This window comes from Lactuca sativa, chromosome 3 (assembly GCF_002870075.4).
Source record: "Lactuca sativa cultivar Salinas chromosome 3, Lsat_Salinas_v11, whole genome shotgun sequence".
In the NCBI taxonomy this organism is placed as follows: Eukaryota; Viridiplantae; Streptophyta; class Magnoliopsida; order Asterales; family Asteraceae; genus Lactuca; species Lactuca sativa.
In genome coordinates this window covers 46,576,301-46,602,292 of record NC_056625.2, presented here as the reverse complement: position 1 = coordinate 46,602,292, position 25,992 = coordinate 46,576,301, and the positions used below count along the sequence as shown (strand labels likewise).

At 34.1% G+C, this 25,992-nt stretch overlaps 3 protein-coding genes and 1 long non-coding RNA gene across 4 annotated transcripts; 3 read left to right on the top strand and 1 right to left on the bottom strand.

Annotated features, from left to right (window-relative positions):
- Positions 1 to 4,902: 4,902 nt before the first annotated feature.
- Positions 4,903 to 6,747, top strand: LOC111909081 (tetrahydroberberine oxidase). The gene has a single exon (XM_023904867.2). The coding sequence runs from the start codon at positions 4,920 to 4,922 to the stop codon at positions 6,522 to 6,524; it is 1,605 nt and encodes a 534-aa protein (XP_023760635.1). The 5' UTR covers positions 4,903 to 4,919; the 3' UTR covers positions 6,525 to 6,747.
- Positions 6,748 to 15,529: 8,782 nt separating this feature from the next.
- LOC111909051 (uncharacterized) lies at positions 15,530 to 16,206 on the top strand. Its single transcript, XM_023904847.1, has 2 exons — positions 15,530 to 15,617; positions 15,713 to 16,206. Exons 1-2 carry the CDS (start codon positions 15,530 to 15,532, stop codon positions 16,204 to 16,206), a joined length of 582 nt encoding a protein of 193 aa, XP_023760615.1.
- A 577-nt stretch (positions 16,207 to 16,783) lies between these two features.
- LOC111909066 (uncharacterized) lies at positions 16,784 to 18,988 on the bottom strand. Its single transcript, XR_002856066.3, has 5 exons — positions 18,848 to 18,988; positions 17,551 to 17,608; positions 17,363 to 17,463; positions 17,152 to 17,278; positions 16,784 to 17,035 (listed from the first exon to the last, which is right to left on the bottom strand). It is a non-coding gene; the product is annotated as an uncharacterized LOC111909066 (long non-coding RNA).
- A 6,042-nt stretch (positions 18,989 to 25,030) lies between these two features.
- On the top strand, positions 25,031 to 25,950 carry LOC111909050 (uncharacterized). Its single transcript, XM_023904846.1, has 2 exons — positions 25,031 to 25,457; positions 25,577 to 25,950. The coding sequence occupies exons 1-2, from the start codon at positions 25,031 to 25,033 to the stop codon at positions 25,948 to 25,950; spliced, it is 801 nt and encodes a 266-aa protein (XP_023760614.1).
- Positions 25,951 to 25,992: the final 42 nt, after the last annotated feature.

Sequence of the window (25,992 nt, the reverse complement as noted above, 5' to 3'; positions counted from 1 at the left end):
ATCACACCTATGAGCGATGAAGAGCTTATCTGTGTTAAGACTAGTGCACGTGTAGAGGCGCACAAAGGGTATGGGCCCTTTGGCCTGACCATGCAAGCTTGTATTGGCCTTGACCAGTCAAAGAGGTGTACACAGGATTAATCAAGTTGTACCCTTGCTTTTTTAGTGACTTTCTGGGCTATACACAGATTAAGACTTAGCGGCAAATCTTAATGCTTGTTTTCCTTCTTGTAACATTCCCAAAACCATGATAATTTTTTTCATTTTTATAGAATCATTCCACAAAACCATAAGACAAGAATCAATTGTTTTCAACACAAAACCATAGAATTAGAGTATTAAAATCACTTAAAACATAATCAATAAGGCAGATGTGTACGATTACACCTTCGCCTTGCCCCGGTCGTCTGATGTACTTGAAACCATGAAACCAATAACTGTAAGACAAAGCTTAGTAACTTTCCCCTAAAATACCACACATAAGAATACATATAATGCATGCACACAGGACACACAAAATCAGAATGGATTCCCTGTAAGCCTAAGAATGAGACTAGATAGACCCACCCTTGGCCCACAACTTATGACTGGCTTGCTGTCGAGCCCACAACATAAGAATGGATTGCCCTCCTGGCCCTCTGCTTATGATTGGATTGCTCATGGGTTTTATTCCATACTGAACAAAGTAGTACCACCTCAACCCAATTGTCATATGTCGACATATGCAAGAGATAAACGATAAATAGTAAATAAAGGTAATCATTATAAATATACCAATCTACAGATCACTACGGCATAGCAACACCTATACATAAGGGTAGATAACACAATCTAGTGGGTTGGCATTGGTGTCTTTGATTGACGAGTACAGTGAGGAAAAAATCACCTCTCAGTTTATAAGATAGTAGTGATGATCCTGATCCGATAACCAGCTCTATAGGCCACTTACACAAGAAATAGGGACCATGTCTCAATCTATAGCTCAACATACTTAATTAGCTAAAAAGTCAAACTTGGTCAAAGTCAATGATCAACGTTCAAAAAGTCAACAGTCGGTCGCCATGACCTGGACAAGCATATGCCATGACGTGGGATAATAATACAAATTGGTCGCGAATTTGCCAAATACCACGACGTGGCGACTAATCCCCCACGTTATGAGAACCTTCCAGACCAACCAAATCCATTAAGCTCTTAATCCTCCCCCCCCCCCCCCATTATAAAGCTTTATAGAATTCTTCTAAATCCTCAAAAGATCATATCTTTATAGAAATGCATGTCCAATGTATTTCTTGAGCTCAAGCTAGGTCAAAAAGTGTAAAAATGAGGCCAAGATCTCATACAGGAGTTCAAAACTCTATCAAACTTTAGATCCATAACTCTAAACTATAAAGGGACTTTGGGGAACCATAAGGTTTGCAACATTATACAAAAACCAACCTTCCAACTAACCTAAATATGAAGGATAACACAAGACAACCTAGATCTAAGCTCATGGAGTCATAAAGCATGGAACACGAGGACTTACAAAAGTACAGAAAACAAAAATAAAGAAGATAGTGAGGCTTTCAAGGTAAGATGATGTACTAAGACTTCTTCTCGTCTTCTACCTTCGGTTGGCCGAGTTTTCTTACAACAACAAACATCATGCTAGTAATTGCATGCCTCCCTTTAAGCTCTTGTATGGGAGGAAGTGTCGGACTCTTATTTTCCAGGGAGAGGGATAGAGAGTTTTGGGGAGCACTGAGATAGTGCTCAAGACGATAGAGCTTATCTAACAGGTCAAACAGAGGTTGCTGACGGTCTAGAGCCGCCAAAAGAGTTATGCGGATCGACAACGCTCTGAGTTAGATTTTCCGGGTGGAGATTTGGTATGAAGGTATCACCATGGAAAAGTGTTATCCGATTCAAGAAGTGGAGCAAACTGTACCCCATGTTTATTGGCCCTTTCAGAGTGGTAGCCCGACTGGGAAAGTGGAATACCGGTTAGAGCTGCCATAGGAGTTGAGTCAGATTCATGACACTTTCCATGTTTCCCACTTGAGGAAGTGTGTAGGTGATGAGAAAGTTGTGGTTCCTTTAGAGGACATTTAGGTCGATGTTCTCATGAATTACATCGAGAGGCCGATGACGATTCTAGATAGGAAGGTGAAGACCTTGAGGAACAAGGTAGTGAACTTAGTCAAAGTTTGGTGGCATCATCGGAAAGGGTTTGAGTGGACTTGGGTACACGAGGCTAAGATGAAGGAGCATTACCCTGATCTTTTTATAGTGGCTGACTTCAAGGATGAAGTATGATTCAATTGGAGAAGAATTGCAACACCCGTTTCCAGATATTTCCATTTTCAACCTTAAAATTTCAAATTTTTGCAAAGAAATTCCTTATGTTGGGCGTACATTGATTGTACATCGGTTGTAAGTCATTAATTGGATCTTGAACCTTCGTGAGTATGTTGGGCGTATTCGTGCTGTTCCCAAACCCTAAATTTTTAGGGTTGTGTCCCCTATTTAAGCATCCTATTCCCAATTGGACCTTCTTATGACCATCCTCCATCCCTCTTAGCCTTAATATCGAAACCCTAACCCTTGAGTGTGAGTTTTGAAGCCTTTGAGTGATTTTTTAGTGTTCTTGGTAGTGAAGGTAGATCAGTGAAGAAGTGGTGGTGCATTCAAGCTCTTGGATCTAAAATCTACACCTCATTGTTCATCTACAGAAGGTATAAAGTTCATACCCTAAGGCTTACTTTGCTAGATCTTGTTTAAGCTTAAGTTTATGTTTATTCACCATAAAACCTTGGTCTTTGTGAGTATGGAGTACTCCAGACCATTTGATCTATCCTTTCAGACGTTTTTGAGAGCATGGTGTCATAAAAATGCAAGCTTGGTCCTTTCCTTTCATCCATGCATGAGTTATGGGGGTTTTGGTGATGTTAGAAGTTAGGCTTTGGGGTTTGAGCTCTCTTTAGCCATGCAAAGGCATAAAGTTAGAGAGTTTATTGATTAGAATGCCTTTTAGGGTCAGATCGGAGGTTGCGGTAAAGTGGCTTAATGATTCAGAGCTTAAAAGTTGAGTTTTGAATTTAGGCCAAGTACGCTGAGCGTAAATCTGGCTACGCCCAACATAGTCAGCTAGGATCCCATTTTCTGGTTTTGTGCTCGCTGAGCGTAAATCTGGCTACGCCCAACACAGTCAGCTAGGAGCCCATTGTCTGGTTTTGTGCTCTATGCCCAACATAGATCCGAGTACGTCGCACGTAAAGGTCAACTGTGTTGACCTTTAACTTTTTGACTTTTTGGCTAAGTGTGATTTTTGGGTCAATTTGTGAGGGTTTTGGTCTTGGAAGGGGCAAAATGGTCTTTTGGCCAAAGTTGTGGTTAGTTGAGTATGGAAAATTACCTTAATTGTTAGTTAGGGTTATTTGGTGCGATTAATAAGCGGAGTTTAGTTCGGCCAGTTCAGGTATGAGTTTTATCAGTCTTCAATGTGAGGTGAGTCTCCTCACTATTCTTACCTGTGTGGTAGAATATATGTGTTGACCAACTGTTTCTATTTGTTGTTCTGTGATATGTGTTACTGTGTGTGCTTACACTGTAGGTAGTCTCCAAGATTGTTGATAATCCACAGGGCATGTTGTTTGCCCACTGAGACTTCGGGTAGTCTCCAGCGTTGATGATGACCCATAATTGTTTATTTGTGTTGTGTTGTATGTGATACTTTGGGGAACTCATTAAACTTCGTGCTTACAATTATTGATTACATGTGTTTCAGGTACTTGTGATGATCACGAGAAGACGGAAATTTGATTGTACACATCCAACTACAGTTTATGATTCCGTGTATTTTGGGACACTCTAATATTACTATAATGATTTGTATTTTGTACTTGTGATTTTCTTGAGATGAGTTTTATGAAGAATTTTTTAGTTAATTAGAAATGAAAATTTTGAATGTTACAAAAAACTAGCTGTTAAGTGTAGTTTGGTTTTTTCATCTTTCTTTTATTTTTTTGAATGACAAGTTATGGTTAAAAGTTAGTATCACCAAGTTAGTTAAATTCTCCAATGCCTAGAATAAAAGAATAAAGTCTAAGACCTCCTTTCTAAACTTCTAACAAACAGTTTTTTATTTTTTTTATAAATTATGAATTTCCAAATATACCCTTCTGAAGGTTTTCTTTTTTTTTTTTTTTTGGGGGGGGGGGGGGGGGGGGGGGGGGGTTGTAAATTTTTGTTAAATAAAAAATTGATCCGATGAATTGATAAATAACAAATGGGTAACTTGTAAGTATATTATTTATTTTACATCTTTTAATGTTGTTTCTTGAAAGTGATGAAGCAAAGTTTGATGAGGTGTTAGAAGGAGTTGTGACAGATGAGGAAGATTCCACGAAAAAGAAGGGTGATATTAACGTTCTTGCCTGCTAACCCCTGGTTAGCTTTGTTGCGATATTAAAGTTGTTGTTTCTAAATAATAATATGTGCTTATAGGAGCTAAACATGTGGGTATATATATGATCAAATTTCATGAAAACAAAGGAAATATGAACTACAACTTCCTTTATTTTTCATGAGATCCAAAATTTATCTTCTTCTATATTTCACGTGAATTTTATAGGAGAAATATTTATAACTTACTTATATTACATAAGAATATATTTTCTAATTAAAACTATAACTAAAAAACTTAATGATTTTTTTTTAAAGTTTTGAGTACTAATTAAGAACGTGATGAGCAACCAAGCTACTTCCGAAAATGCCCATAACAGCCCCGCATTTGAATTGGCGTTAAAGTAAAATCACTTGGTATACCTTTATTCTAAAGTCAAAGTCAACCCTTTATCTACAAATTAACCAGATACTATGTCGCTCTATATAAATACGCCACTACCATTGATCAAATTAACTCGACAAAACTAAACATGAAGAAGTGTAAACTTAGTTCTTCAGTTTTGCTCATGGTTGTAACTTTCTTGTTTTCTGTTTCATGGGCAACGTCCTTATCATCCTCAAGTTCTGGCGATCTAATAAGCTGCCTACTGTCCAAATCCAACAATGTGACTACCGTCTCTCAACTCATTTTCACCCCTGTCAATGCTTCCTTCCTACCCATTTGGCAAGTGGCAGTTCAAAACACCAGGTTCCTTAAGCCCTCCACACGTAGACCATCAGTGATCGTGACACCTATGGAGGAAACCCTTATACAAACATGTGTATACTGCGCCAAGAAACACGGGTACGAGATCAGGATCAGGAGTGGGGGCCATGACTACGAGGGCCTCTCATACACTGCTGATGTTCCCTTTGTTATGCTTGATTTCACCAACATGAGGTCTATAGACGTGGACGTAGCAAAAAGGACTGCTTGGGTCCAAGCAGGCGCTACGCTTGGTGAACTCTACTACAAAATTTCGCGAGAGACCGATACCTTGTATTTCCCGGCAGGTGTTTGCCCAACGGTGGGTGTTGGTGGTTACATGGGCGGTGGTGGCTACGGAAACCTGTTGAGGAAATACGGTACTGCTGCAGATAATGTTCTGGATGCTCGCTTCATGGATGTTGATGGGAATATTCTCGACAGGAAATCAATGGGAGAAGATTTGTTTTGGGCGATCCGAGGAGGTGGTTCTTCAAGTTTCGGAATTGTTCTTGCATGGAAGCTGAGCTTGGTTCCAGTTCCAAAAAAAGTAACCGTCTTTATACTGAATAAAACTTTGGAACAAGGGGCTACCGAAATCTTCCATAAATATCAATACGTTGCACCGAATATCGATAGAAATTTGCACATAAGAACTCAAGTTTTTGCCGAATATATCGGCAACACCACCAAGAAAACCATAAGAATTATGTTTGAAGGAATATATCAGGGCACAACCGACACATTGCTTCCGTTGCTTTACAGAAAATTTCCAGAGCTCGGTGTTACCCGAGAGATTTGTGAAGAAATTAGAATGGTGCAGTCGACCCTTGTGTTTTGGGGGTTGCCAAGCTCAACCCCGACCGAGATTCTGACGAACCGATCTGCCATTGCCAAGCTGAACAACAAAAGCAAATCAGACTACACCCGCGCACCCATCCCCATAAAAGGACTCAAGAAGATATGGAGAAAGCTTATGCAAAACGATGAATCGGCGCTTCTGATGATCAATCCATTTGGCGGAAGGATGGCTGATTTCTCAGAGACAGCAATTCCGTATCCTCATAGAGCGGGGGTGTTTTTACAAATTCTAAAGACTGTCAATTTTAACGGTCAACCTTCAGACACAACACCTACATCCCTCAGGAGGATAGCTTGGCTGCGAAGCTTGGATGCTTTAATGACGCCTTATGTGTCAAACAACCCCAGAGAGGCATACTCCAACTACAATGATCTGGATTTGGGTGTTGGAAGTGCTAACTACAAAGAAGCAAGTGTTTGGGGTGAGAGATACTGGAAGAGGGACAACTTCAAGAAGTTGATTCGAATCAAGGCCAAAGTCGATCCTCACAATTTCTTTAGGCGCCCACAGAGTATTCCTGTTTTCTAAAACCCCCGATCAGCTAAGCGGTTGCAGAAACACCCAACAGATGCATTTTATTAATTCTTTTAATTGTTTTCATGAAAAACTAGCAATAATGCTACTTTCTGTCAGTTTCTTTTCCTAGTGTATATGATCTCCATGCTAACAAAGATGTCTAAAAGCATAAAGTCTAATTCTAATTATGAATTTATCTAATAAATACACTGTCTTATTAAGACATTTTATATCATATTTCATTCTTATGCTTCCTCTTGTCTAACAATTATGTTTTTGATTAAAATAATTTGGGTCAATACAGCTTTAGACTTGGGATACGTAAAGGAGCAGAACACGGACCCTTTAACCGGAGGGGCTGAAACCATTGTTGATCGTTTTATCATTTTGATGTTGACTATGTAATATGATTTGCTAATAGTTAACAAAACTAGTAAAAGAGAATAACAATTTAATAATTATACTTAAATATAACTATTATTCTAACTATACTAAAATTACCTTTACAAAATTAGATATCTTATATTTTTGGCATTAGCAGATCGTTTCACTAACTTAATTTTCCTACAAACTACATTCTTTTCTCTAAATAAATATGAGCCTAGATCACACTAAAAGTAGCAAAACTTTATAATAATATAGCTAATTCTCTTAAAAGTGGTGCATCCATGTGTTTATCTTTAAAAGTAGTTATTTTAACATTACATATAAAAATAAATGTATATCATTAACTTGGGGGCCAAATCGTTAGTCAACAAATAAAACCAAACTTTTATATATAATATAGTATTAAGGAGGTAAAAAACAGGGGGGGCCATGGCCCCCCTAGCCATATAAAGGATCCGTGGATACGTACTATGAAAAAAGTAAAAAAGGTTAAATGTATAATTTGGACGGCCTACACCAAACCCGTCATAGAGTTATCATATGGGGGTAAATCCCGAAATATTACGATCAATATTTTAGCAGAACAATAACGTTAAAACAATAACCTTATTTTTTGATTTTCACAGCTCAATCTTTCTAAATGTATAAAATCTATAAGATATTATATAAACTCTTATTTAGAATGGCTGGCCACCAAACTTTTAGTATGTGAGATTCAAACCCAAAACAACTTCATCTTGAATGCTTAATTCTCGAATAAGCAGTATATGTGTGATCCTGTATGGACGTTGATATAGAGTTCCCATATTGTATAAGACTATAATTTGGGGAACATACATGCATGGTATGGTGGTGCTAATGAAGCCAAACTATACATAACAATATGAGTAAATTACTTAGGGATAATGTCATAATAACCTTTAAGTTTGGCCAAAAATATCGGTTTTACTCTTTGACAAAATTTTGGTTCGTTTATACCGCAAACTTGTAACATTTTTTTCGGTTTTGCCCTTTTTACAGGATAAACCGGTCACCTGTACAAGTGGCATGCCACATGTTTGTGGAGTAGGCTGGAGTTGCTGATGTGTCTTGGTGGCATGCCACATGTTTGTGGAGTTGGTTGGAGTTGCTGATGTGTCTTGCTGACTGTGTTCTTTAATTCATTGAGTCACAAAGACACAATCTTACCACTAGGATGAGAGCCATGTTGCGTTTCTTATCCGAAATAATGATATATATTGTATACGACTAAAACAATTTGAATACACTTTTTATTTTGATTTTATTTATTATTATTATTATTATTATTATTATTATTATTATTATTATTATTATTATTTTCGAATTTTCAATCTAATTATGTATTTTTTTATTATAAATATAAAAACTTTTTTGAATATATTTTTCAATATTATTATTATTATTATTATTATTATTATTATTATTATTATTATTATTATTATTATTATTATTATCAGGGCCGACCAAGGGCAGGGAAAACTGAGCCACTGCCCAGGGCATCACTATAGGATAGAGCATCACATTTTTTTCAACTCTTACTGGTATATGTAAATTGGACCAAAGTTTTTCGCACAAAAGTAGTCCAATAAGAATGGCGTGATCTGAAACATGAAATTAGAAAGAAGACGGGCAATAGCGGCTAAAAAAGTGCACGCCTAAGAAGACGAGGAGACTAGCCGACTGGGAGAATTACCGAGGAATCCCTGAGAGTTAGTTTTTCTGATTCGATCTTGTATATATCAAGGAATCGGGTACTGAGTATTTCGTTTCAAGCAAAAAACATGAACACTATTTCCGATTCTTTCTTTCATATCGAAGGGCATTACGAAGGGCATTGTCTGAGGTTTTCTGTTTCTATCATTTACAATGAGGGGCAAAAATCGAGTTCCGTTTTTTTGTTATTTTCTTTCAAACAACACTAAAAATCGTCTCTTTCTTTCTTTGCTTAAGTTTTCTGATCGATATATGTGTTTCTTTTTAAAGTTATAAGTTTTCTTCGGTAGCACTTTTGTGAAGAGCACCAGAGAATGGTCAAGGTTTCCTTCTAGTCTTGAAAATTGAACTTTGAGCCTCCGAAGTTCTTAAACCTGCAGTTGGGTTTTTTGCCCCTTGGCTTGAAAGATGAATTTACCCAAGAGGAAAATGACCTAAGTTACTCTTTAGCTTAAAACACGAATCTGCCCTTTTGCAAGCTAGTTAATCCTTTTTTTTTTCTTTTTTTCTCTTTATATATATCACCCTTCCCATGTTTAAGGGTGTGGTTGTACTATTAATGGCTTTTTGATTATCTAATTCATAGTTCTAGTAATTATTTTTACCAAAAAGATTAGTAAATAAACTTAAAGTTGGAGTTATGTTTTGTTTTCAAAAAACATTGCATTTGTATTTGTTTAATTTCATAAATGAATGTTAGAATTATATTTTTGACTCGAGTCGATTTGATTATAAATGATTGAGCTATAACTTTGAAATTGAATTATTGTTTCTAAATTGAAGCCTCTTCTTATTGTTACTTGGTGTTTCTTGTTATGGATTTTTTTCATAAATATATGCATTCTGAATATATTTATGAGTAATTCATATCATTATATATATTAGTTGTTAAACATAGGGCATCATTAAGCTGTTTTGCCCGGAGCATTGAAAACATTTGGACCGGCCCTGATTATTATTATTATTATTATTTCTTCGAATTTTCAGTATAATTATTTATTTTTTTATTATCAATATAAAAACTTTATTTTGTTTTGCTTTTTTTTTTTGTATTTTCACTATAAATGATTGAGCTATAACTTTGAAATTGAATTATTGTTTCTAAATTTAAACCTCTTCTTATTGTTACTTGGTGTTTCTTGTTATGGATTATTTTCATAAATATATGCATTCTGAATATATTTATGAGTAATTCATATCATTATATATATTAGTTGTTAAACATAGGGCATCATTAAGCTGTTTTGCCCGGGGCATTGAAAACCTTTGGACTGACCCTTATTATTATTATTATTATTATTATTATTATTATTATTATTATTATTATTATTATTTCTTCGAATTTTCAGTATAATTATTTATTTTTTTTATTATCAATATAAAAACTTTTTTTTGTTTTTGCTTTTTTTTTTGTATTTTCACTATAAATGCCTTTTTTTGTAGTATAAGTATTTTAATTTTCATACTTTCAATATAAATAGTTAAATACATACATTTTGTATTTTCAATATAAATAATTATATGCCTTATATCAATATAAGTGTCTTTTTTCATATTTTCAATATAAATACGTAGATTTTGTATATAATATATAAATATGTATTTTTTGTATTATTCATTTACTAAATACGCATTTGAATTATTCGGTCGAGAATACGTTTAATAATAATGCATCTAAAAATTATTTATACAATTATTAAATTTACATAATATATACGAAATCTACATATTTATATTGAAAATACGAATAAAGATAGTTATATTGATATATGACATATAGGTATTTATATTGAAAATACAAAATGAATGTATTTAACTAATTATATTGAAAATACGAAGAAAAAAAATATTTATATTGATAATACGAAAAAAATGAATTTATAGTGAAAATACGGAAAAAAAAACGTTTTTATATTGATAATAAAAAAAGTTACATAATTATATTGAAATTCAAAGAAATAATAATAATAATAATAATAATAATAATAATTGAAAGTGTATTCAGATTGTTTAGGTGGTATACAATATATACGATTTGCTTAGAAAGGAAACAAAAGAAGCCTTTCAGCTTAGTGGTAAGCGTGTGGCTTTGAGGAGGCAGGTTCGCTTTCTGCAAGCCTCATTTTGACTATTTTCTAGTTTTCCTTATAAAGGAATTAAAGAACACAGTCAGCAAGACACATCAGCAACTCTAGCCTACTCAGCGCACATGTGGGATGCCATTTGTACAGGTATCCGGTTTATCCTGTAAAAGGGCAAAACCGAAAAAAATATTGCAAGTTTACGGTATAAACGAACTAAAATCTTGTCAAAGGGTAAAACCGATATTTTCAACCAAACTTGAGGGTTATTATGACATTATCCCAATTACTTAACTATAATTATATGAGTATAATAATTTTTCAAAGCATAAATAATATGACTATTTTTGTTCGTTTGACATCTACTTTTAAATAAAAATTGATTTGATCAAAAGTGGCATCTTTGAACAAAAAGTTAGTTAAAGTATCCATAACTTTACGCGATCCATATTTACTTATTGTATTTTACTTTATTTAAATAAGAATTGACGTGACAGTCCAAATTATAACAACATTCTTTAGTCAACATTGTAGTTTTCAATTTGAACAAATTAAATTTAAATAGTAGAATGCATGCGACCTAGCATTTTGATTCCACTGGCTAGAAATAGTCAATTAGGCTCTACATATTATGCGCTCATTCCTTTTGATAGATTCCATTTCAATAGGAAAACTTGTGTCTTGAAGGTATGATATGAGTAATTATATTTTCGCTAAGATGGTCTCGTTAAATATTTTTGAATAGTCGTTAAAAGTATATTACTTTGTTAACGAGAAGCATCGTGTTACAATTACTAGTCATGCGGGCTAAGATCGATCGAAATCAAGAATCAGAACAGCAGATGTGTTTCTGTTTCTTGCCTGCCTAAAGATTTGGTAATTGTGGATCTTCTCCTCGATTTCTAAATCACATAATTACAAATATAATAACACTTTTACAAGAACAGGCTATACACTAACACCTACCGTAGTCTGATCAGGAGAGGAGACTTTCAAATGTTCAAACTTAATTAGAAACCAATGAATAGAGAATTCAAGACACCAATTTTGAAGATTTTTCGCCTATTTCGTGCTTGACGGAATGTACGTTAATGTGGCCGAGAATGCCTTTATCTAAAAAAAATGAATGCAAACTCTACGTATTTAGTGTATTTAGGGGTTGTTTGTTTACCTCTTAATTGAAAAATTAAGAGGCAACCTCTTACAAATTCAGATTCAACATGTTTGTTAGCATCTTATTTTTTACCTCTTAATTTTATAAAGGCCTCTTAAACTTTCAGATGTCAAATCATGTCTGAACTTTGAAAATAACACGTCTTCCCTTTGTGCCCTAAAATATCAACGCTCATTTCCTTCGCTCTATGCTTCACAAGACGAGCGCCACTTCTCCCTCTTCCTTACTATCTCCGAACTGCCTCCCTCCACCAGCTACGTCGCCGGTGGCAACCCATCCAACGTCGCCGCCTCCTTTATCGCCGTCTCCTTTCGTCAAAGTAATCAATTTTCCAGTTCCAGGTGAGAGTTTCTTCCTCTTTTTTCCCCCAAAACTCGATAATAAGAGTTGGAGACTTTTTTTTCTAGAATGTTTTGCTTCTATTTTCGACTGTTATTTTCTGCCTCCCTCTGAAAATCGAGTATCATATGCTATTTTTTTCATCTTCCTCTGAAAATCGAGTTCAAGATATTAAGGGTGTTTTGGTCTTTTTTTTCTGATGTGATTTGTTCTTCCTACGGAAATAGAGTTTTTTATGTTGAAATTGTATGTAATTTGTTCTGATGTACTTGAAAATCACAGTTGAATTATGTTCATTTCTTGTTATGTTGAAATGTTCGTTGAAATCAACTGGTCTTGATGTTATGCTGAAATCTAATATTGAAATAGAATGTTCTTGATCTTGTGCTGATGGTTTTTGCAAGTACTATCATTTTCTTCAAGTGCTGATGATTTTTGCAAGTTTATGTCTCCTTGAATTCAGTGATTTCATAGAAAACTTTTTTTTCTTCTTTTTTCTGAAATTAGATGCGGAGTATAGTTTTATGCAAATGCTGAATATAAATGCTATTTTTTTTTCAGATTTTGTATAACTGAAAATTGATATGTATAGCTAAAACTTGTTGTTGAACTTTGTTGATTTGATCTATTTTATTGAGAATGTGTTTGTAGTTGCTAATACAAGTTGTTGATTTTGTTCATTTGTTGAAATCTATTGCTAATCTTGTTGTTATGTGCTAAATTTTTGTTGAAATCTATTGTTGAGTGACCAGGGTTGGTGAATAGAAGTTGATGGTGTCATGAAGGCTGCGATGATGATGATAAAGTTCGATGACAGGTTTGTGCCCGGTGATGGTGTATGGTGGTAGCGTACGATGAAGAGGGTGACGGGTTGTTGCATGTTAATGGTGAAAATGTCCTCTGTGTGTGTTTCTGTAGATTAGCAACATTTTTCATTCACATGATCAAGAACCAAAAAGACCATATGCAGTATTTCATGTAAACCTTGTATGCGGTGTGATGCTGACCAAATTATTGTCCGATAATTGTAATAAAATATTGTGTTGTTTAGTTTACATTGTATTTTTTTGTAATATTCGGTGTAATGCTTATATTTATCAACCTACTTTGATGAAAAAAAAAAAATCACATGTATGATGTTTATTTCTAGCATCCTACTTTGATGTGTTTTTATCAAGGGCAGGCCTGTCCCAGAGGGTGGACGATAGGGGCGACCGTCCAGGGCCCATTTTTTAAAGGGACCCAAATTTTTTATGAAAATTGTTATATTTAGAAGATAATACAAATAATTTTCTTTTAATTATTGATTTATTATAAAAAACTTGATGACATTTGTGTTTTTTAAGGGCTCATTTTTTTCTCTCGTCCTGGGCCCAAAATATGTTTGGAACGGTCCTGATCAAGGGTATGGTGTTGTAGTTGAAAGAAATGATACAGAAGGGTAAAATGGTCATTTTTATCATTCAACACAAAAATTCAGAGCTTTCAACCAAACAACATGTTAAAATTCAGATCTTAAAAATTCAGACCCTCTTAGAAATTCAGACCTCTTAAAAATTCAGATCTTAAAATTTCAGATTCTACCAAACAGCCCCTTAGTGTGCTAGTGTTGAACTGAATTAGATGTAATGTATTAGTCAATAATGCTGCATCAATAAACAATTGTAGCCTCAGGAGGTGGGATGTAACGTCCTAATTCTAGTTAGAAATTCAGCAACCCAACATTAACTAATATTAATACTATTATAATTATGGATAAAAATTCTAAAGAACTTTCGGTGAAAACCGATGTTAGTCGCAGTTGATCAATTGGAAAGTACCATGCTTTCGGTGCCTATTTAAGACAACATAATAGTTTCTAAAGGTATCAAATATGATTCAGATATATATATATATATATATATATATATATATATATATATATATATATATATATATACTTGATATCCCCAAAAACATGGTGGTCGATGCAAGTACATTTCCGCCCTCATGTGGCCGTGTACAAATGGTTTCTTCACATCCGGCAGATAGATAGGTAGTTATGTTGATGATAATGTGTTTTTTTGTCGGCATTGGTGGATCCATAATGTATCCTGGGGTACTCCACAAAAAAATTTTAGTAGTGTTAGTTTTATGTTGCGGTTTTATATCGGGAAAAAAATTTGGTTACCTTAAAAAGTTTCAGTTTATTTATAAATGGACCAAAATAAAACTTAACCCAAGTGGTCCAAAATTTTTAAACCCACACCAATTAGTTTATTGAAACAAAGAGGTATAAAGCCCAATAGTCCAATTAAAAAAAGATGTAATCACAATTATCTGATCGTCACTTCGTGCGTCTTCAGGTCTTCTCAATTGCCGACTTCATAAATCGTTTTTTGCCTTGCTGCGTTCGTGGAGACTTGGACATCGGACTCGTAATCAAGCATTCTTAATTGCAAAATTTCGGGCACCTCCTCCGCTCCTCGAATATTCCATCACAATGAAACAAGTTAGTATAACCAAAATACTCATCTCTATTATGTTTTTAAGTTAATTCAAATTCAAATTTTTTGTTATTATCTTTGAAAAATTAGAAATTAACAATTAACTTTGTTAAATTACGGACTTAGGGTTAATACTTAATGATTATTTGTTGTTGAAACTTGAAATCAAGTTATAGTTGATATATTTTTATTGTAGATCACTATTTGTTCATTTGTTGTTGAAACTTGGAATCGAGATTATAGTTTATATATCTTGATAATTGATAATTTGACTGTAGGTTACTAGATTGTTATTTGTTGACTGTTGTTGAAACTCGAAATCAAGTTTATAGTTCATATATTTTTATTGTAGGTTGCTATTAAAAGTTTTTTCAAAAGACATTTAGATGTTGGAGGCAACAATGGTGAAGGAACTTCCAAAAAAATAGGGCTAATGAAAATAATCAAGTTTCACAAACTACTCAACCAATACCAAAACCACAAGAAACACAATCTAATGAACCTACTCAAGTTCCACAAACTAATCAATCAATGCCAAAACCAAAAGCGACACAATCTTTTGATTTGAATGATTTTCCTTCGGACCCGGGGGATAGGCCAAAGATTACATCTTATAATCCTAATCAAAGGGATGAAATAAAGAGGGCATATTTGATTAAAGGGTCTTGTCAACCAAAGGGGCATAGTTTTTAATATACATTATTTAGTAATAAGACAAGACGTTTTGTTGTGCAATGGTTTACTGATTTTCCATGGTTAGAGTATAGCATAAAAAATAAGAAGGCATATTGTTTTTATTGCTATTTGTTTGGAGATATGGTAGGGGAACAAGGTGGAAGAGATGAATTTATAAGCGAAGGCTTTCACTATTGGAGTAAAAAAGACTCATTCCGGAAACATATGGGTAATATTCAAAGTTATCACCATAAGGCCAAGAAAAGTGTGATTTGCTATTGAGAAAAAACCAATCTATTGGTGAAGTCTTGCATAAGCAAACAGAACTTGAGAAAAGTAATTATGAAATTCGATTGCTTGCTACAATATGTAGTTGTAGATTTTTATTGAAAAATGCATTACCATTTCGTGGACATGATGAGATGGAAAAGTCTAATAATAAAGGACTTTTCATTGAAGTATTATCTTTGATTAGAGAAGATAATGAGAAGATTTTTAAAGTTACTTTAGAAAATGCACCAAAAAATGAAAAGTTGACTTCTCCCACGATTAAAAAAGATATCGTCGATTGTTTTTCAAAAGAGATAATCAAGTCTATTTGTGATGAAATTGGTAAAGATATGTTTGCTATTTTAGTTGATGAGTCTAGAAATGTTTCCAAAAAAGAACAAATGGTTATAGTTTTGAGATATGTTGATAGACTTGGGATTGTAAAGGAAAGATTTATTGGAATTGTTCGCATGTTGGATACATCTTCTTTGACTCTTAAAGCCGTCATTGATACCATATTTTCTAACAATAACTTGAGTATGGCTTAGGTGAGAAATCATAAAATATTTATTCCATTAAATTTTAATACGGTATTAGTTTTATTTTAAATCTGAAAGTTTTTTTATTAATGTTTTTAAATATATACACCACTACAAAAAAAGCTTATAGGACCCAGTTATTTTAATTAAATAACCCGGTTTTGAACCGGGTCCTAAAGCCAGTGAGACCTATGCGAAAACCTAAATAGAACCTGGTTTTAAGACCGGCTCCTATCTAACACAAAAGAACCCGGTGGTTTATAAAACAAGGACATATAAGAGGAGCATAAAACCTAATATTTGATTATATATGAAGATTAGGGCGCGGTCCAACATATGAAACCGGGTCATATATGGCTAAAAGAGCCCGGTTCCAATCCCCAAACCGGGTCATATAAAGATTAAATATGGACTGGTTCCATTCAAATAACCGGGTCTTTTTCAGCCTTGCAAAAACCAACTATAGTTACAATACCAAAAAGCATAGTTATAACAATCAAATTGGTGACAACTTTATTCAAATAACCATATAAAAAGCACAAACTAATACTTGCATCCAAAGCACACATTCAAAACAAAACAAAAATTATGCATTGATGAACAAATTATATTAATATAAATATGCTAAATAACCAATCATTATAGTCATCGATAAAAACAAGCTTAAGTGTTGCTAAAAACTCATTGATTTGGTCATTTCATAGTACATAAAACTTACATAAATAAATTCAAAAATAAAATTGTTTTCCCATGCAGAAGTATTATCCAATAATCAAGTGTTGCAGCTATCCTCCAACCTCACTTAAAAGCAAAACACAAGAAGTATCCTTCATTCTCACTAAAAAAAACAAAACAAAATAAACAATTAGTTTTTTGTCTAGCATTTTAAAAGAATTGAATTTAGCAAACAATCATTAAACTAGAAGTAGGATGTTATAAAGATTAACAACTAACCTTATATGCACTTTTAGACAACCACATCATTCATAAAAATTTTCAGAAACTCTCTGGCCCATGTAGCAACAGTTGTAACCAACACCTTTTCCTCAAATGCAATTTTGTCATTCCAAAGGGTACCAAACTATATGAAAATAAAATTAAAACTACTAAAAAACGAAACAATTTGTTACTAGCTTTAGAATAAAAGATTTTTTTAAGTACTTACTCTACTCGGAAATCCATGTTGTCTGTTCAACACAAAGTCAAAGATCCAATTCATTACATAATGCTCACTAGCTCACGTTCCAATACACCGGCATGATTGTACTAAAATTGTGATAGAAGATAAACATAAATCATAAATGAAAGTATGAAACTACATCTAACTAGTAGATAAGTAATGAGATAAATTACCTCAGTGAGCTTCCATACAATTAGAATTGATGTGTTCTCTTTATAACTCTCAAAAGCCCTAAAAATATACAAGTAGCAGAGTTGTATTCAAACTTATAGAAAGAATGTTATTTTCATGCCATACTAAAAAATTTCTTACTTTTCCAAGAAGTTTAACCAAGTAGTAGTTGTCAACAAGATTTTTCATAGGCTCCATCAGAAAATCCAAAATGTATACAATATGATTTTAAAGGCAAATCACCAAGAGGACCCAATGCATACTAGTAACTTTTGAAATTTTAGTATAAATAAAAAAAACAAATAACTTCAAATTTGTCCCGACGTCCAGAGGCGGAACACAAAAGTTTTGACCGGAGGGGCTGAATAAAATATAAAACCAAAGTATATAATAAACATTCATCTGTGGCTACTCTAATACATAAAAAATAATAATGTTTTCTTTTTTGGAACGGTATTAGTTTATTGTTTCTTCATTTTGATGTCCTCTATGTAACATAACTTTTTAATAATTAACAAATACTCAAACACAATAAGAAGTTATAAATACATTTTGGCAAAATCAATTAACATGGCTGTCATATACTTAATAACAACTATTAAATAATAAAATTAATTAACAATCAACAAATACTTACACATTGGCTATATATAATAGCTTTCAAGATTTTGGTGTGGCTAATCGTTCATCATATTTACTCTAATTTCTAGACAAACTTAAAAAAAAAAGAGACATGAGCACATCATAAAAGTTGTGTACATAGAACAATAACAGAGTGAGGGCTTTTTATTTAAATATTTGGAAGCAAATTTTTACATTATAACTTTTAACTAATTAGGTGAAATTGTGTGATCTCTGTACAGCAACAAACCAAAACAAATTATAACGAGTATTTAAAAGTTGTTATTCCCTGTGAGTATGGCTCTTTGATTCTCTGTTTCTGTATGGGTATAGGGTTTGTGATTTTTAAAATGGAATCGTATTTAATGCAAAAGTGTAGTAGATTACTTGACTGGCTTCTATAGGCAGATTTAACATGCCTAGCATTGGGTGTAGAATTGATTGGTGGGGGAACCCTAAAGTAAACACCTTAAGACTTTTAATAGTGTTGATAAAGATTAAACTAACTAAAAACAATTGCAAATTTGAAGCAGCCAATAGCCCTTACAATTGCAAACTTAGGGAAGCTAATAACAAAATAGCAAAAAAAAAAAAAAAAAAAAAAAAAAAAACGAAGATGATCTGCAGTAAAGACGTAAAGTTAAATCATGAAGATTAAGGTAAGAGAGACAAACTTACACCACATAGGTCGTCTACTGAAACGAAACAAATGCGAGAGGACAAGCGGCGATAATTTTTCTCCGGTGGTGATCGTCCGAAGGAGAGTAAATGGTGACCAGGCTTTCTCATAGTCGTTTTTCGTACCCTAGGAGATAATTATGGTGTGAAATGGCGCTACTTTTCAATTTTTTTCACGAATTTAGGCGGGCTGTAAATTGATTCATGTAACCTACTCCATCCCATTTATTGCTTGAATTATTGTCAGCTATTCCTCAATCGAAATGTATTGCAATTAATTAAAAAGTTATAGCTTTAATCATAAATAAAAATAATTTATTAATATTTATATAACTATTTTAAATTATGCAATTGTTTTTTTTTCTGGTTTAACGGTATCAGATGTTATTAACACTCCTTAAGGTTAACGGTTCAAGTTTCATCATGAAAATATATGAAATTAAAGAGTACTTTAGCATTAGATTATGTTTGTCGTTAAAAAAAAGTAATTGTTTTTCTTGAGGTTTCCATGGGTTGAAATTAAATAATTGATTAATCTACTAAAATATTTAGAATATAGTGAATTGGATTTTGAAGTAATTGAAATATTATTGTGTTTAGTTAATATATAATGGAATCGTATTTTTGTTTGATTTCAATATTTTACAAATTATTGGAAAGTAAATTTTTATAATATAACCAAAATACCCTTTTATTGATTTGTAATAACTTATTATTATTTTAAAAATGATAAACCTTCATTATCGTGCCTACTTGAAACCTATGTGGATTTGTTAATGTCAGCATGGATGTATGCATGTGGGGGTGGGCGTCGTCATTAGTGTAGGGTTGTTCGCATTGGCTTGCAAGTGTGCATGTAGGTGTGGATGGGTGTGGATACAGGTACAAGAGGGATATGTAGTGTAACATCCGTTTTTCGAGATGCCATGTGTTAGTATAAAATGATGAATTCTAAAATTGTGTTCCTACGTTGAGCATAGATGAGCTACGCCGAGTGTAGGGCTACATCGAGCGTAGGTATGTCTACACTAAGCGTAGCCCCATTGTTTGCACAAAACCTATATTTGGGGTGTGGGCTCTATTTAAGCACCTCTAACTTTTAGGGCTTCTATGGATCAACCTCTTTCCTCTAAAGAATGATACCTTATCCTCCATTTCTATAACAACCCAAAATTTCACAGAAAATTTTAACTTTTATACTTATCGAAAACAACCACAATTGTTTCCAAACTATCATCCTTTTCCTTTGAATCTTCTTAAAGATATTGCTAAGGATCATCTAGTGTTCTTAAATCTTCAAGATCATTAGGCCGTAAACTCAAGAACATTGAGTGTTCTTGGGCCGTGAACCCTTGCATCCTCACCATTTGTCAAGAACATCAAGTCGTGAACCCAAGATCATCAAGATCTTTGGGGCGTAAACACTTGCATCATCATCATTTCACAAAGAACACCAAGAACACACACTAGAGTGTAGGCCGTGAGACTCATCGAGTCCAACAGTCAGAGAGCAAAAATTGAAATCTTTCACCTTTGAAAATAATACAATGCATCAATATAACAGAAAACACCCTAGGTTATGATACCACTGAAGGGTTTTGAACACTATAATAATCTTATGGTGCACATACAACCCTAATGCTTTGGAGCTTAGTACCTATTTGTTGTAGCTTGTAGCTTGTAGCTTGTAGTTCTTAGACTTTCAAAGCTTAGTACCTCAAGTGTGATACCTCAAATAAGTCACAAACACCAAAAGCAATTGGAGGCTTATGAGAGAGGTTAGGAAGCATAAAAAATCGGCTAGGGTTTCACCTTAAAATAGAATGGCCGATTTTAGGGATGCTAGGGATTACTTTTATAGTGTGGAAATCCTACGGTTTCTTACATGTAAACCCTAATTCACCATGACTCTTCACATTTGATATGTCCTTTGAACTAAACCTTCATAGACTCTCATATAAGTTTAGTCCATCCCTAATAACCATAGATCATTATCCCAAAACTATAAGTATTACTGATTTACCTAATCAATCCCCATAAATTTAACCAGTCACTTTTGATCACTAAATTAATTCCAAATTAATTATTGATCAATACCAATTAAATAATATGATTTCTCAATTAATATATTATTCATATAATATATTAATAAATCACAAATAACCTCTTTCTCAAATATTCATCCTATCAAATTGCTACGGTGAAGGCAACCCAAAAGGATCATGCTACTATCGGGTCAAGTACATACCAATTATAGTTATGGGATTATACACCTAATCCAACAAAACTCCCAAGACATAGTCCCAAAAATGGTCAGGTCTAACATAACAACCCCCGTAACACTCAACTTCTTGGACAACCCAACTATGAGCCCGAAATCAAGATAAACCCCAAAACAAAGAGATCTAAATGATAGCAAAGCAATGTATAAACTTGATACCTCAAAGAGACTGCAATAGTGGGGAGATTATGGATTTATGTCTTCCCTCCAAGCTTTAAACCTCCAACTTTAAAGCTTCTGTAACACCCATAATCAGAAAGGCCAAGAAAGGAAAGGAAAACCCTAAGTCAAGGGGGGTCAACTCGCCAAGTCCACTCTCCGACTCGTCGAGTCGGTCACTTAACCTTGCACACGGATCCCGCTTCGACTCGCCGAGTCATTCCTTGGACTCGACGAGTTGACACCCCCCCCCCTTAACTTTTGGTTTTCCTTTCGTTTATTGGCCTTTATGATTATGGGTGTTACAACTCCCCCATTTAAACTAGACTTCGTTCTCGAAGTCCGCTACGACCAACTATCCCGCAATCCTCTCGTACCACCCTTGCCTAATGAATATAACTCCGGCCGACCACTTCCATCGACCTTCCGCCCGGTCACTCAGAATAAAACTAGTCCTTGTAGATAATAATCCTCAAGTGCACTCTAATCCCCAACAATCCTGCGAACACAACTGTAACGACCCATTTTTCACGTCCAAAAAAATTTCATTTTTCAATTAATAACTGGTAAAATCATTTGCAAATAAACATTGTCTGATCAAACCATTTCATAACATATACTATGTTTGAAAACCAAAACATGTGATTAATCAAAATGTCAGAGTACGATTCCTAGAACAATCCCATGAATGTGGAAAAACAATGTGTGTGTGTATGATGTGCCGATACCGCGCCATCTCCTTCCCCTTCGTCGAGTCTGTTCTAGCACTCGTTGAGTCCCATGATTTCCAGGTCCAAGGCAAACCCCTAGCAGGGTGAGCGTTACTTTCACTCAACCAAAACCATTCCATAAGACGTTTTTGGGGAAAAAGCATCTCGAATCGCCGAGTCACCCAAGTGACTCGCCGAGTCCCTCCTTGGCCAATACTATACAGTCAAATTTCAGTGGGACTTAACACAAGAAAACCATATATCTGGCCTCCTAATGTCCATTTTACATGTAAAGTTCCAAACTTAGTACGCGTGCAAGGGGTCTTTGGCCCAAAAAGCCATAAAAGATGGCCTCCAAAGTGCATGGGGTGTTCATGGCAGCAAAATGGGCACCTTTGTGCCATAAAACCCCTCAATAGACCTGAATCTAAAGCATACACTGACTTCCAACACTTAATCCTGAATACAACCTCTCTAGGGCACTTAAATTGTCCGCAAATCTCGACTCTACTCGACGAGTTGGGCCTCCAACTCGTTGAGTCCCATAGAAAAACACAAGAAATGCTTGAATTAACTGCGTACCAGGAATCGGGTGTTACACCAGGATAGATAGGTGCCTTCGACCCACGAATACAACGAGAAAAAATCACACCACAGTCTGAAAAATCACCTCAACGGTCAACAATAAAAACTAAAAGGTTAGAGGTCCGTCAACATTTTTCCTTTTACTAACGCGTAGAGGCTATCTACGCCCTGTGTAGATCAAAACTAAATACTTACACTTAACAAATAAAGAAAGGAATTAATTGCAAGTATCGGGTGTTACAAACATTTTATGGGTCGTTCGTGAGAAGAGTTCGGCAGGATTATACACATGCATCGAAGATGTTTGTTTCCGCGCTTTTGTATATTTAACTCCGATTACACATGGTTTCAATCAATCAAATGTTACTTAGTGCTTTTTGAAGCAACAATTTAATTGGTTATTATATTACGCATTCATTATCATCTTCTTCTTGAATTCTCTTTATCTTTGATATTTAGACATAATTTTTTTTATTATTGTTTTGTTGTCATGAGTGGTTAAGTACTTCATTTGGTTGACTTCAGCTAAAACCCATGAATATTTTTGAGCTTTGAAGGATTCATGTATGTTTGTTATTTAGCTTATGTTTATGATTCCTAGTTCTTCATTTTTATGCTTATTTGATACTTTTCTTCGTGATCTTGGTGTTTGTTAAGCAATTGTTAATCTTTTTCTTTTATTAAGTAATGGATCGTTGAATTTGTATGTGATCTCTACGAGAAATTTGCAATCACTCAAAGTATGATTTTCATGAACACACGTAGGAAGGTTGAATGGTTGATCGATAAGAAGAGGATCCGTAACATTAGCAATCACTCATGAAAATAGTTTTTTCTTATTAGGTGTACTGTCATTTGAAAGTACAATACGTTAATTGAGAGCCGCAAAGCATGAACAACCCTAGTTACTAATAAATAGGCAAAATTAACAACATAAAAATAAAAATAATTTCATAAATAAGGTGAATTATCTCTAAATGAAATTACTAAGGCACAAAAATACCCTCTCAATATAAATGTTTATAATTTTTTTTAGACCTTTATGAATTCTTTAATTTGTCATTCTTTCCCTTTTAACTCAAGTTTTCTTCTTGAAGGAGGGAATACATTATTTTTCCCGCCACAAAACTTCATTTTATTCTATCATCGATTGACTAGGTATATACAACACTACACCTTTTTCAGCCCACTCCATGTCTCCATCTAGATTCAACATCGTCCGATTTCTTTTCTAATATACACAAACACCGATTCAATTGTTAATATACACAACAAAGAGAAAAAGAGAGATGTAGAGAAAAAAATGGAAGAAATCAAGAAGGGCTATTGTATGGAGAGACAACACAAAGGGTTATTATATGGAGAGACAACACAAATGGGAAGATGGATGTGATAGACAGATAGAGGACGTAAAAAGAGAGGAGAGAAGAAAACATTACACCCTCTACAATCTAAGAGATTCAGCCTCCATAGTTTGTATCCTGGTTTCTCATTCAACACTCACGATTTTTATTTCTTTAATTCTCTGTTTTTTCCTCTATCATGCCCTCACACCCTCACCGAATTACCCACCAGATTCACGCCGTTACTCCTTTCTTAATGTTTCAATAAGTCTGTCCTATCATTATTTGTGTTAAATCTGTTTCCCCTACTTCAGATATGTAGAAGCTTTTTATGTTTGTTTTTTATTCTCCTTTTGTACATCTCAATGTTTAATGTCCTTTTGAATTGGATTCAAGTATAGGATGCACCTTGCAATTATTTTGATGTTCTGTTTCTTTAGCAGATTGGCTACCACTAAGGGCAAAAACATCAAAATACAAAACTATGATGAAAAGACCGACAACACGAACTTCACCAGATGAGTTTTCTGGTGTATAAATTATATACTCCAGCAAGGAACCAGAGAGGAGGAATCAGCAGGCAAAAAAGACTCAAATTAGCACAAAGGGAAAAATGGTCAGAATATGAAGCAAATTAGAAAAATACCAGGGCACCAGGGATGGATAAATATGTTGCTAACGTTTATTATCTTTAGCTAATGGATGAATAAATAAAATACTAAATCGCAAGAAACTATTAGAAATTATCCTCAAATATCTTAATAGGCTGAGCCTAATAGTTAAATTTTGTTTCATGATTTGTTAAAAACCTTGTGCTTTATAAAATGCATCCCCTGGAAATATAACACGGTTTATTTACAAACTGGGCCATATGACTCTTTAGATAAAACATCCCGGTTTTATCAATGAGCCCGGGTTCTTTAACTTGATCATGTAGCCCGGTTCCTTACAGCAAACTGGGTCATATAGTTCTCCTTTTTATAAAACCCGGTTTCTATATAATACACCCCGGTTTTTTTAATAACTGGGTCTTATATGGCGGGTCCTATGTGGTTTTTTGTAGTAGTGATAGGTGAGGAGACAAGGTTATGATGGAGCAAGTAATATGAGCGGTGCATTCAATGGTTTGAAATCTTTGATTTTAAATAAAAATAGTTCTGCATATTATATACATTGTTTTGCACACCAACTTCAATTAGTGGTTGTGGCGGTTGCAAAGAAACATGATGATGTTGATGAATTCTTTGAACAAGTAGCTTTGTTGGTTACTATTGTTTGTGGGTATTGTAAGAGAAAAGATATGATACTAGAGATGCAAAAAGAAAGAGTGGCAGCTGAAATTGGTATTGGTGAAACAGAAACAGGAAAAAGGTTGAATCAAAAGATTTCTCTTGTTCGAGCTGGAGATACTAGATGGGGTTCACATTTTACAACAATTGTAAGTTTGGTGAATTTGTTTGCAGAAGTTGTTGCAGTACTTAAATATGTCAAAGAGGAGGGGTCTACTTTATCTAACCGTAATCAAGCAAAGAGTATTTTGTCATATTTCAAGACACTTGATTTTGTGTTTCTTCTAGACTTGATGTTGGAAATTCTATGCCTCACGGATACCTTGTCAAAGCATCTTAAAAAAAAAATCAAAATATTTTAGAAGCGGTATCGTTAGTAAAAAGGACAAAGAAAACATTGCTAGTTTTTAGAAAAGATGGGTTTCCACGAATTTGGAAGAATGTATGTGCTTTTTGTGAAAAGCATAGTATTGGAATTGTGGACATGTCGGAATATTATGTTACCCCACGCAAGCGTAGGACTAATAAGACTAATCAACATCATTTTGAAGTTGTGATTTTTAACACAATTTTAGTTATGCAAATTCAAGAATTTGAGGATAGATTTAGTGAAGTTGACACGGAATTGATGGAGTACATGGTGGCATTGAGTCCTTGTGACTCATTTTCTAGTTTTCATAAAGCAAAGTTGTTAAGGCTAAGCGGGATATACAAAAACGATTTTGACGATTCATAAAGGGCACAACTTAATGGACAACTTGATATCTATTATCACTCT

Coding starts and splice junctions, on each gene's coding strand:
- LOC111909081 (XM_023904867.2), top strand. CDS start 4,920: ATGAAGAAGTGTAAACTTAGTTCTTCAGTTTTGCTCATGGTTGTAACT.
- LOC111909051 (XM_023904847.1), top strand. CDS start 15,530: ATGGTAGGGGAACAAGGTGGAAGAGATGAATTTATAAGCGAAGGCTTT. Junction 15,618..15,712: donor CTCATTCCGGAAACATATGG/GTAATATTCAAA, acceptor ATAAGCAAACAG/AACTTGAGAAAAGTAATTAT.
- LOC111909050 (XM_023904846.1), top strand. CDS start 25,031: ATGAGCGGTGCATTCAATGGTTTGAAATCTTTGATTTTAAATAAAAAT. Junction 25,458..25,576: donor TAACCGTAATCAAGCAAAGA/GTATTTTGTCAT, acceptor AAAATATTTTAG/AAGCGGTATCGTTAGTAAAA.